Here is a 12,587-nt window from a genome sequence, read left to right as displayed (position 1 = left end):
CCTGTTCCTAATCATGTACTCTGAATAATGGCCCTCGTTAGCATGTTGCAGTGTTTCCCCTAGGGTTTGATTTTTTTTGTGATTTTCAAATCACTGTTAAACAAATTAATTAAAATTCTTCCTTGGCAATTTAGGTACTGTTCCAGCTAATGTAAGAGATAGACCGCTGAAAAACAACACAGCACAAAATAGTGAGCAGCTAATTGATCTTCATTCGTGATTAAAAAAAAAAAAAGAAATTGTGCCTCAGTAAGCATTCTGTGATCTGTCGCCCACTCTGGACTATTTCCAGGTTATGCGGAGCGAGTGTCTGACTGACAGGCTTTAATTAGAGGTACTCACCTAGTGCTTATTCCAACGTGGCTTTGTGCATGTGATGTGTCGCTGCAGCACAACTGCTGGTCATGAAAAATCGAACTGGTTGTCCTCTAAAAGGACTCGCAGGAACGGATTCTCGGTCATCTGGAAATGAAAACAGCAGCCGCGCAAACAGCTGCTGAACGCTAGCATTGCACAAATACTATATCCTAATGGGATAAATGCTCTAATTAGGCTGGCTGTGACTACTGGAGAGATGGAACCAGCGAACACACTGGACACAAGCAGAAACAAGTGGTTTGGAAGTGGCGCCGAGATGACCAGCGGCTGCATGCACTCAGCTGAAAGAAATGAGCTCCTGCAGAGACCAAACAGAGGCTCGTGGCTGCAGGGAAGGGTTGTCTGCAGCAATTAGCATGGCCCACCTTCGATAGAGAAAGTCAATCAAAAACGAGAGAATCGAGCTGCACACGCGTCACAAAACTTTGCCAAAATTACAGGAAAGTCTGAAAAAAATCATTTTGAGTAGCATAAGTACACTATGTTTTGCCTGCTTTATCTTGTGACCCCTTGTGGGGGTCCTGACCCATGGGTTTGGAACCATTAGGTTAATGTAGACTTGTTTGTTGGTGAAATGTCAATCAAAAGCTCAAAATTTGTCCATCATAACAAATACTTTTAAAATTGACTAAAACATGCAAAAGCATTGGTGTGCTTTTGAAGAGGAAGCAGGCTTTTTTTTTTTTTTTTTTTTACAAGAGCATCTTGCCTGAGGCTGAAACCAGGTGAGTACCAACCTGTCTGACTGGTCCAGTGTCAAGTCAACTGCAATATAAGCTGTAATAAGTCTGCCAGTGGACATTTTCACAATAAAACAATTATCAAGAAATGTCCTGATCTAGTCAGCACGTTTCATTGTTCCGTGTCATCTGTACAGCTGCATGTTTTGCTTTAAGTGGTTTTAGTCTTTCTTTACCTTTCGTCCGGCAGACCTAAATAGCTGAGCTGGTGTTTATTTTGGAGTCTGACATCATACGCTTTCATTTTGAAGTGACAATTAGAACATTTCTGGTGACATTTTAGCTGACTCTATCGGACTTGACACACATTAGTACCGAGGGATGCGGCGACTGCGGTGCGCGCGCATAACGTCAGAGGCAGAGATGTTTTGTCAAGGTATCAAGGTTAGATAGCACAATACCGGATGTTCGGCTACTTGATCTTCAAAATAAAAGACAATGGGTTCCCCGTGCTTTTTGAGCTGAACAGTGCAATCTTGTAAAAATAGCCAGACTGCTATCTTTTATTTACTTATTTATTTATTTGGGTCTATTTTAAAGTATTTCAAATAATGATAGAACAGCTAAATGTATTTTAAAAAATGAAGAAGCTGGATCCCAGTAAAGCCTTATCATTAGGTCCTAACCTGAGGTGTCCGTTGTGAAAAATGATGTTAGCTCTCATTTACTTGTCGAACTTTGACATACCTTTGCCCCTGTAAAAAACGATTAGTTTCACCTTCTCTGGCCTCCAAAAAGAAACTGAAAAATTTTAAGTTGGAAAAGTCACTGTTTAGTTGAACTGCTCATAAACTGAGATTAGGAGTCACAAATAGATGCTGCTTCAAGGTAAGGATGAAGCAAACGTCGGTGTAGGTGACGGGACACAGCACAAATCAACGCAAGTCAGCTTGTGACCTTTATTTTGAATGTTGCAATCGGAAATGTTCGCTGCTTAACGCTCCTGACTTGACGCAGCTTCCTGCAAACACACACCGTCTCTTGGCGAACATGGCGGCAACTTGACAACGGCAGCGAAATGAAGACGGTGAGGGCTTGAAAAAGAAAAGAGGTCTGTTACAGGCTGTAGGCCCATCCGCCGACACAGAGGCAGACACCTTCGCCATGTTGGAAGAGGATAGCGCCCTTGTCCCTGTACGACCGAGGCCGGGGAAAACGTAAACGCGTCGGTGAGTGTTTCTAAAAACGGAGTCGAGGCTGCGTAGAGGAGCGGAGCGGCGCGGCGCGGAGCTCAGGGCGGACGGGAGGACAGCGGCTTCACCGGTCAGCCATGGAGGATGCGGCCCGTGGTCGCCAGCGTCTAATTTGCCATCCGGCCCACGCTCATTTTAATGGGATGTACCGCTGATCGCAAAAGCAAGCCGGGACAACCCACCACCTGACACTTGAGGGGAGGAAAACGCGAAGCGGACCCCACGTCAATGACTGTTGCGGCAGAGGAGCCCCCACGGTGGAGTCGGCCGGTTCCCAAAATATGACCAGGGGTGCTGGGACGTGTTGGCAGCAAGAAGATGACGACGGCTTCCAAATCTGGCTAGAGCCCCCCCGCGACAACCAAAAGCCATTCACCGACTCAGAGAGGGCGCAGAGATGGCGACTGTCCTTGGCATCCCTCTTGTTCTTAACCATCCTCCTCTCTGATCACCTGTGGTTCTGCGCCGAGGCCAAACTGGCCCGGACCCGGGTCAAGTTCGCATCCTCCCACCTCCTCTCACCCCAGACCCACTCAGCACACAGCAGCCTCAGAGGAAACCCAGATGCTATTTTTATAGGAAACTCTACCAAACATTTGTGGCGGCTTGAAACTTGCCACCAGGATAGTTTATCTAAAAACTGCTTTGCTTTCGCAGATGCCGACCATTTGTGCGGGGGCCTTTCCAACAAAGAGGAGACGCGGGCTGTAAATATGAGCGATTTGTACCTTTCCTTTTGTAATTCCTACTCTCTGCTGGATTTGTTTTACGGGTCGACAAGTCCGGACAATTTGAACTGCAGCCTCGACGTGCTCGGCGATGGCGACACCACCAGATGCAGCCTGTGCGTCCAGGCGTACCAGCGCTACGACCAGCACGCCCAGGAGAAATACGAGGACTTTGAGCTCCTGACTCAGAAATATGAGCCGGGGGCATATTCAGTGAGGACGTGCATGGAGCAGTGCAAGGTAGGATGCAAAAAGGAAGGGGGCGGGTGTGGGGGGTGTTTTGATTTTGGGGTGGGGGGGTGGGGGGTGATGTGGTGGCCATCTGTTGATTTGGGCCCGGATAGATGCCAGTTTTGGTCCTCCTCCTCCTCCTCCTCCTCCTGTCGCCATGGAGACGGATGACAGATTCAAGGAGACTCCCGGCTCCGGGCCTCATGTTCATTCATCTCCTCATTGTGTTTAGGCCCCATGCTAATGTGCAGATGGAGGCCCTGCTCGTGTTTTTTTTTTCCAGCATCCCCTTTTGAGTCCACACTCTGTTCTTTGACATTGAAGACCACCCAGCGCTTCTTTAGCTCACAATCCACCTGATCAGCCGTCGTTAACACACGTAGGGCTGTTAGAACTGCACTGTCGCCCGTTTATAACATTTGAAGGAGCAGGAAGGAGGCTGCTGCCACATGCAAACAACTCTGGGAGCCCGTGTGTCCTGTGTGTGTTGTCGCAGTCCGCCAGGTGGTCATCATGGCCGCCCACTCCATATCGAGAGCGTTTCATTAAAGTCAAGAGGTGGTTTCCCTGCCTAACGTGGCGAAAGGCTTTTTTTTCGTGTTTGCTCATTACCAGGCCCACACGTAGGCCTCGCTGCAGCCAGGCCCGGGCTCGCTGTTTGATTGCCGTGCACTGTTTACCAGCTTAGACCGGCCCAAGGTGGGTCAGAGTGGGCTGTAGTGGGTGTCCGGGAAACGCGGAGGGGCCCCGGTCAGAGCCGCCGCTGTCAGCACGCTGAGCCGGAGCGGCTGCGTTCAGCACCGCGGACAGCTCCGCGCACGGCACCGCGCTGCCGCGGAGCTGTCCGCGGTGCTGAATGGCGCTCCCCAGCTCCATTCACAGAAGCCCTGGCCAATCCCAGATGGCCTCCATTCAGCCAACCAGCGGCAGAGACACACGCATAGGCGTCGAGAACGCGAATCTAATAAGGCCATCTGCCTGCTTATTCAAATCAATGCTTTCAGATAGACCCACATGCATATGAGCCGGGCTTAGTTTGCACGGCTAGCTTACATTTAGAGGAGGGGAAACGCAAAAAGAAATACTGAATCCCTTGTGTGTGTGTGTGTGTGTGTGTGTGTGTGTGTGTGTGTGTGTGTGTGTGTGTGCGTGCGTGCGTGTGCGTGTGCGTGTCTTTTATATTCTCTTTGCTGTTGGATGACTTAATTCTGGCAAAGACAACACAGCCTTTTTAGGCAAGATAAATGCAGCATTCATGTGGTTGTAGACCTCCTCTTCTTATTTATTTAGACACTCAAACACTTTCTTTGTGTACAAGAGGGAGGTGGAGACTGCTGCGCTTTAATTTATCATATGCCCAAACATGAAATTGGGCTTTACAGTCTTACATCTGATGATTTTGATATTTAAAGCTGTGTTACACAGTCAGTCTGAAGGATGTATCTGCCAAGTTGATATAGTGTCCTTTATCCTTTATCTGACAAATAATTTCTTGTAGTCATTTTTTAAGGAATGAATGAAAAATGCCAGACATTCTCTGCATTTTGCTGCTTTTCTCTGTCATTCATTCATATCATTGTAAACTGAATATGTCTGAGTTTTGGACTTACTTTACTGGACATTAGAAGACATCACCTTGGGCTCTGGGAACTTGCCATCGCTCCTTTCTCACTTTTTTATTTATTTTTTTTTTTGAACATTTTATAGACTAAACAATTAGCAAAGAAAATACTCAGCGAGCATTAAAAATAATTCATTGATGGACCCTTAGCTCTGATATTTCATCTCTGGAAGCTTCATATCCCATTTCTGATCGCTCTAAACACTCTCTGCAAACCAAGACCTTCACTAATATTGAGTTTGTGAAGCTTGACCTAAGCTACTTCAGAGTCTCACTTCAAGGTTGGTCAGTTGCCAGCTTTAGAATATGCAATCATGCTACAGAGGAAAAAAGATGGCAATGGCCGCTGCTGAATGCAGCTTTTTTTGATAAATAGCCAACACAGTACCCAGCCTCGCCATCAAGCACCAGCCGTCGAGGAATGCTCCCACTGATGTTCGCTGAAGATGTCTCTGCTCTGCGGCACACTCAAGCCTCCATGTGTGACAATCTTTGTTTTCCTCCACTGAAACGAAGGCCTCCGCGCAATTTCATGTTTTCTCCGCTGCCAGACACAGGCTGTTGTTTCCCCCCTCCCCTGAGCTCACCTCTTGGCACTCGGAGTGAAAACAGTTATTTAGTCAAGGTGCAGATTTCTTTAACAATGACCCTTCTCTATCACCTTCGTGATTATAGGTTTGATTAAGCCTGTATATGTGGTCGACAGCCTTAAGGAAAAAGCAGCGTGACTCAAACGATAATGCCGAGCTCTTGTTGAGTTAATGGATACCTGCCTTGGAGAAGCCAGGCAGTGCTACTTGCGTGCCGGCTCAGACAGATGTATATGGCGTCTGCGTAAATGTGGTAAGATTATAGCGTACACTGACCTGGCAGGTGTGAAAACATTAACCAAATAGATCCCTGCCACAGTGTGTCATTTCAACGTGCAGGGGAACAGCTGAGGCAGGTATAGTGAGTGCTTGGTTGTCCAAAGCCGGAGGAAGATCTCTGACATTTCAAGTGAGGGTATTTGACATGGAGAGTAGTGTTTGTTGTGCAGGAGTGGCTCCTGTGGTCCGCAGGTGGTGCTTTGATTCCTCTAGCCTGAGGTGAAACATCACACAGGGGGCACGGCCGGTGTGCTGTTCCTCACAATGGGATTCTCCATCATCTGACTCCGTGAAAACCCACCATTCATCTTGGCAGCGGGGCCGCGCTCGAAACGTTTAAACCTGGGCCGACGCACTAATGCTGACTCAAAAGCAGCATTTTTTCCCCCCCATCCTGAGTATGAACCAAAATGTCAGGCCAACTAGTAGTTTCACAAGAAAGGATGAAGCCAAAACAAACCTGGCTTCTCAAAATGCATGTCTGCAGTACAGCAGCTGCTAGCCAGCGAAGGCCTGGAGTCTCCACACTGTTATCATGTTATTATTTGGTGTAGGCCTTCCTACCTGCTATGCCACACATTTCAGTGATAGGACACTGAAAAACAACTGGATAATTAGAGGTGTGAACATAATTAGGGCTGCAACGACTGACTCTTTTCAATATTATTGCCCCCAAAAATCAAGTTTTGGTCAGGCTCTGTGTAGAATACCAAGAAAACTGGCAAACGTTCACATTTAAAGGCCCTGAAAGCTTATTTCTCAATCAGCTGCTTTGGCTGTTTCACATGTGAGATTTCTGCATTTTGTTTTTTTGTCTGCTCACTGGTTTGAATCAGGGTTATCTGTTGGAGCAGATTACCTCAGTTTTGAATTTTAAACTTTCACTCATGATCTTTTCATAATTTGATTTCAAGGTAAAATCCAGATTTAAAAGAATTAATCAAGCTATGCTTCAACAAATTACAAACCAATGTATACACAGTATTCAGAGAATGTGAGAGACTGGGGGGGGGGGGGTCAATGCAGGCCCTCAGCTCATTTTTTCGAGGGTTAATCCAGCCCTGGTGAGGACGTACCACAGAACATGAGGTTTGTGAGGGTCTCATGCCAGAAATGAAGAGCTTGCGGACTTTTCCTTTTGGATCTGTCCACGTAGGAAACGTCTCAGTTCCCACCAGACGGGATCACAACATGAGACAAAAGCATCTGCAATTTTTCACAAAAACAAACTAAAAATGACAAGTTTGACAAGTTTGTTCCTCCCCAGTAGTTTCACTCATATGTGAGCTCGAAAGACACAACTGGCAGCACCTGGCCCAGTAATCACGGAGTCTCCAAAACTGAACTCTGTCTGCTTCTAATAAAACTTCTTTTATGGCTTCTGCCTCTTTGACCCTCTGTGACCTCTCCTCCTAGTTCTGCTCCGACCAATCCTGCTCCCTCTTCTGTTTTTACTACCGCCACTGTGATGTAAAATCATTTCAGAACACAATCACTGACAAGTCTATGCACAAATCTGGCTCCGCCCCCACCCTCCAGGTCCAATTGGATGTCTAATCTTAGCCGGTGTTGTGTGCAAGTGGAAAAGAGGACAGCGTCCACAGCGTGCTCCCTCTTTAGATCCTTGTCAACCGCACACATCTGCATTGATCTGAGCTCTTTTTGAGCCAGAGGGACGGGTGGCAGCAATACCAAGAGGTTGATCCCTATTGATTTGTGCCGAGCCCTCCGCTTTCACTTGTCCTTCATTTGATAGTGGGCAGCTCCTCTGACCAAAATAGGGCAGCGCCTGAGCTCAGTGAAGACATCATGTTACTATCTGAACCTATTTGATTGTGCCTTAAGACCTGGGAGTGTGTGTGTGTGTGTGTGTGTGTGTGTGTGCGTCTTTGTTTGGGACCAGTGTTAAGGTGGCACTCGGTTCATCTGTTATTTCCCTATCAACAATATGGGCAGTTATGCAATTCTGTAGTAAATGATGTGTAACAACAAGGATATCAGTTCTCAGACGGGGGCCCTGAAACGAAGTCTCGACACAGATGGAGCCTTGTGAAGTAATGTATTTTCCTCTTCGGGTTTGGGGAAGGTTCGGAAGAACAAATCTTTCCTTTCGACAAAATCTCATTTTTAGCAAGCAGCCTGGTATGGACTGAAGTATCTCAACAACCACTGAATGGATTGTCATGCCATTAGATACACACACACACGCACACATATGTCCCCTTCATGACTTTTCCTCAAGCGCTATCAAGTCAAAATTTCAAGTTGAATACAAATAATGACATTCCCATCAGCCTCAGCTATAACTGTGTTGAGGTGTAATCAGCAGACGTTGGCATGCTAATGTGCTAAATTACGATGGTAAAAATAGTACGTGTTGTACATCTGCATGTTAGCATTGTTTTGGCCTGAAACAAGCTAGCCTCAGTTGGACGACTTAATCCTGTGACCTGTTGCCACCTACGGAAACTCGCTCTCCAGAGCCAGTGTCTGGATTGTCTCTTCTGGGCTACTGTAGAAATATGGCAGATGCCTCTGTGGAACATGAGCCACTCCCTCTGTAGATACTAAGATCTCATTGTAAGGTAACAAATACACAATGATCCTTAATTTCAAGTGATAATACACAAATGCAAAAACATGCTTATGAATATTATGTTCCATTCCTGACACATTCTGCCAGCAGAGCCCCTGATTCTTCCACACCGGTCCTTCAAACAATAATATGCTGCCATCCAGTGTTCCAGTGTTTTGTGTCAATACATCAAGCCAGAGGTGATTATGAGCACTGTGCGGAGGTAGTTTCCATTTCACCTAATTGACAACAACACGTAGACACAGAGACTCTCTCATCCCCAAATCTATCAGTTATGTTACAGTCTTAATGTGGTTTGGTTTAATGTGATCACCCATGCCTCTTTTAATTGCTGCCTTTGTGAGCTTTTTATTCATGATTCATATTGGCCGACACCGTGTGTGTGTGTGTGTGTGTGTGTGTGTGTGTGTGTGCCCCAGTCTCACAGAGCCTGGTGTGCATTCATGAATGACAGATTGTTGCAGTGCACTGCATTGTTCACCTGTCTAGGCTGCACAGGTGCCGCAAACGGAAGCGCTCACGTGGGATTTCTGCCATTGTGCCTCCCTGCAGCGGCTGTGAATGCTGACCTTGGAGAGGGTTTTATCCCCTCAAGATGCCTGGCCCACTCCACAACAGGCCTTTTATGAATGGGCATATCCCTGAGCAGCATGCCAATGAGGCAGGGAGGAGAGAGGGGAGGCCAGCTGCTGCAGTGCACGGCAGAGCTTCCATATTGTTTTAACTGTACAGAGAGCGGAGCGGATCACATGAGATAACAGCAGGGCCGGAGGAGGGAGGGAAACTGCATCCGGCAAAAGGGGGTTAAAGGGGGGTTACCCCATTCACAGGCCTCATTTAACCCTGTCAGCAGTGCGTACAGGAATGATTCCATTTTGGAAACTAGATTTTCTCTGTTATGTGACAACATCACACATCTAAAGAGCGTTTTGAGCTTTGGCTAGCAGCGTGGTTCGAGGGATGGCAATGTTTAGTCAGGTCCACAGCTTTTAACCAGACTGACATGCTGGTCATCTCTTGACTTTTCCTCTCGAGCTGCTAATCGGACTGTAAACAATGACTGAAGAGAAAGTCTTGGTCGGGATGTCTGCCGAACAGGCCGCAATCCCGACTCCCAGAGGCTAAATCTGCGTCAGGTGATAGCCACTGGGTTCTGAGATTGGCCATAATGCATCTAAGTGGTCTCTTTTGTTCGAGACCCCCACCTGGGAAACTGCTACTACATCTTTCAAAACTCCACCCTCAACTTCATGATGCAGGCCGCCTGTTAAAATGTGAAGTCTGAAGCCTGCTTCAAGACTTTTAGAGGCTCCCTTCAAAGCCTCAACGATATAACTGTTACATACTATCAAGCTGATCTCTGTCCCTTTTTTTGCATCATAAAAACAATATCCTCCCTGGAGATGAACTGCATTTAGTTGCCAAGCTGTTCTCCTGTTTATGCAATAATGGCACAACCAGAATTTAATCATAGTAAAAACATTCATTACTTTGGCTTCGTAATTGCATGAAAATGAAGATGCTGCAAGCAGGATGTTTTTTTTTTTCCTGTGAAACACCTAAGGGTCACACTAATGCCTCCATTCATTTATGGGCTTGACATCAATTAGTCTAACAGTCCTATTGTCTGCATAGGTATTTGAATGGATTATTTTTACAGGGACAGATATAAGCCTGAATGCATATCCCAGCCGCTGCAAGCTGTATTGAGTTTCAGCATTTAACTAATGCAGGAAATGCAGGAGCAGGGTGGAGGTGTTGTGCCCTCGTTCAGGGAGGAACTCAGCAGCATCGTCCACAGCTAGAGGTGTCAGATATGAAAACTGATGACTTGGTAACTCAAATATCCTGTGTGCTACCTTCAGATGATCACATCTAAATTCCCCTCCACTTGGCTCTAATGGGATTATCTGACTGATTCCCCAGCAAGGTACCTCTCTCTTCATGTGCCCTTTCTAAAAGCTTTTTCAGACCAGCTCGGCATGTATACAGTGGACTAGGTAAAAGGTTAGGTTTGAATCGCTGTTAAGCTCCGTGTCGCCCATTAGGATGATTGAGGATGATGTTTGTCCTGTTAAATGAATTGTCAGCCACTGGACACGAGTTTTGTTTATGAGAACGCAGTGCAGCCGCTCCACACTTATAGTTCTTTCCATTAAATTGCTTTATGCATGATGCACGCGGCCATCTCATGCAATGAGTTGATGCACAGCATGACAGTCAACCTGCGATTTTATGTGATTGTATTCGGTTTATAGCGTATTAAAATGCCACCACACCAGGCTTCTGGAAAACCAAATGTAACCTATTTATTACCTGCATGGACAGAACACATCATCTTCCTTCTCTGCTCTGACGTCTGCAACAACAGGGCAGGAAATACGATAGAAAAGTCAACAAACTGTAGCCTCAAAGATAAGGTCCACTTACATCAGAAAGTGGTGAATTTCGTGAAATAAGCGATACTTCGAGCACGTGACACAAGGACTACTTGTGGGGCTACTTGGTAAACTACTGTTGCTGACAAGCTAATGGCTAACACTCGAGTAAGCTGGCTTCTTTCTCTTTTGTCCATATTGGGCCTTTCCTCCCCCTGAGATTTTGCTCTCAGGGTCATTTCATTCAGTAAAACGTTGCTGGTTTAATTGCAAATGGGACAAGTTTACACAGTTTTCCTGTCTTGTGCCTCCTTTTGGGAGTATTTTAGGCTATACTTGAGGGGACATTAAGCAGACGTGGGCGGTGCAACACAGCTTCGAAAGCGTCCTCCAGTTTGGACGCTCCAGCTTCAGTCAAAGGTCAGTGCTGTCAGGACAGTTTCTTATTGGTCAGCGGAGAGAATTTGTCAGAATTTGTTGGAGTTTTTTTTATCCTTGCTAAGCTGTTGTTCCCTTTCACTTTCAGCTGGACCTCATGATTCAGATTTGATATTTCAAGTGTAGTTTTGAATGAATAAGACATTCAGAAAGTCATTGTTAAACTCCCCTCTGTACTGCAAAATGTGTGAAGTCATTATTATGATGTTGTGCATGCCAGTCAAAGCAGAAACATATTGTCAACAAATCCCATGTGTTTGTGCGTCTCTCAATACTTTCTGACTTCCCTAATCTGCTTTCGGCACTCAGCACCAAACCAACTGGTGTCATTTCCTGAACAGCTGGCTTTTTGTAGTTTCTGTCAAAGGTTACTCAAACAAAGAACTTGTGCATGCTGGGGACTATTTTCAGTTGCGGATTAATCTGCACTTGGTGCTCTCGTGAGTGTTTGTTGGAGCAGTACGGTGTAAGTTGGATTGATTCAAAATAAACTACAGTGTGTGTTCACAGTAATGAAGGGACATGTCAGCCAGTGCAATAGAGTGGCTCATTGATGTGTTTTTAATAGTTTTTGATAACAATGGAGCTCTGTGCCACAGAAGAATGAGATCAGGCTGTACATACACACACACACACACACACACACACACACACACACACACACACACACAGTGCTTATTGTTGTGCAAGTGTAAAAACCAGCTGGAGACTCTTGATGGTGTTTTGGATTCATTCAGACTTTTGAGCTGCAGTGTATCATTATTCCATCTGAGATTAGCTGTGGTGATATTAAAAGAAAGCACCAGCAAACATGTAATTTCTCACCAATGATGAATTCTTCGCCTTGGACAACCAGTAATGAACATCACAGTAATTTGACCTGCAATACATCACTTAGTCAGTGTTATTCTGAAGCTGTTCAAACACAGCAGTGCGCTAGATTATTCCTCCAAGCTGACCTCAGATCTGATAGTTTTTAAGTGAAGGTAAGTCTGCGCAAACACAGGTAACACTGAAAACAAAAAGAACTACTGGTGGTGCAGAAGGCGAGTCTGCAGAGAAAGTGCATCATAAACAAAAGCAGTGATTAAAGAGCAGATTCTTTCTAGTGACGATGATGTTGTAATAGAACACAGTGAACATGCTGTTTACTGGAGGAGGGAAAGGAGGCTTTGCTGTGTCCTTCATGTGAGACTTGCGGCAGAGAGACAATGTTGTTGGAACCAAACGGAAACCTTTGATGTGTCTGAAATATCACATTGTACAGTATAGCTGCACTGTCAGCAAAATGACTCATGTTAAATTGGCCTTTCTGGGATACTTAGCAGGACGGAATAGTGAAATTTGCCTTACAGGTTATCTCACCTAAGTCTCTTTGTGTGGTTCCCCTCCATTTTTTGCACCTGTATTTAAAG

At 45.8% G+C, this 12,587-nt stretch overlaps 3 protein-coding genes across 3 annotated transcripts in view; all 3 read left to right on the top strand.

The window, feature by feature from the left end:
- The window catches only part of gpr137c (G protein-coupled receptor 137c), a 152,839-nt gene that overhangs the window by 64,078 nt on the left and 76,174 nt on the right, over positions 1–12,587 (top strand). The gene's annotated exons all lie outside the window — the stretch shown is intronic.
- nalf1a (NALCN channel auxiliary factor 1a) overlaps positions 2,084–12,587 on the top strand; it is a 29,327-nt gene continuing 18,823 nt past the window's right edge. The window contains exon 1 of the mRNA XM_076723899.1: positions 2,084–3,279. Within this exon, the coding sequence (XP_076580014.1) occupies positions 2,593–3,279 (687 nt within the window). The 5' untranslated portion in view covers positions 2,084–2,592. The remainder of the gene's footprint in view (positions 3,280–12,587) is intronic.
- The window catches only part of stradb (STE20 related adaptor beta), a 123,764-nt gene continuing 119,488 nt past the window's right edge, over positions 8,312–12,587 (top strand). The window contains exon 1 of the mRNA XM_076723896.1: positions 8,312–8,320. The gene's annotated coding sequence lies outside the window, so the exon portion shown is untranslated. The remainder of the gene's footprint in view (positions 8,321–12,587) is intronic.

This window comes from Chaetodon auriga, chromosome 23, assembly GCF_051107435.1.
Source record: "Chaetodon auriga isolate fChaAug3 chromosome 23, fChaAug3.hap1, whole genome shotgun sequence".
NCBI classification, from domain to species: Eukaryota; Metazoa; Chordata; class Actinopteri; order Chaetodontiformes; family Chaetodontidae; genus Chaetodon; species Chaetodon auriga.
This window is presented reverse-complemented; position numbering and strand designations above follow the sequence as displayed.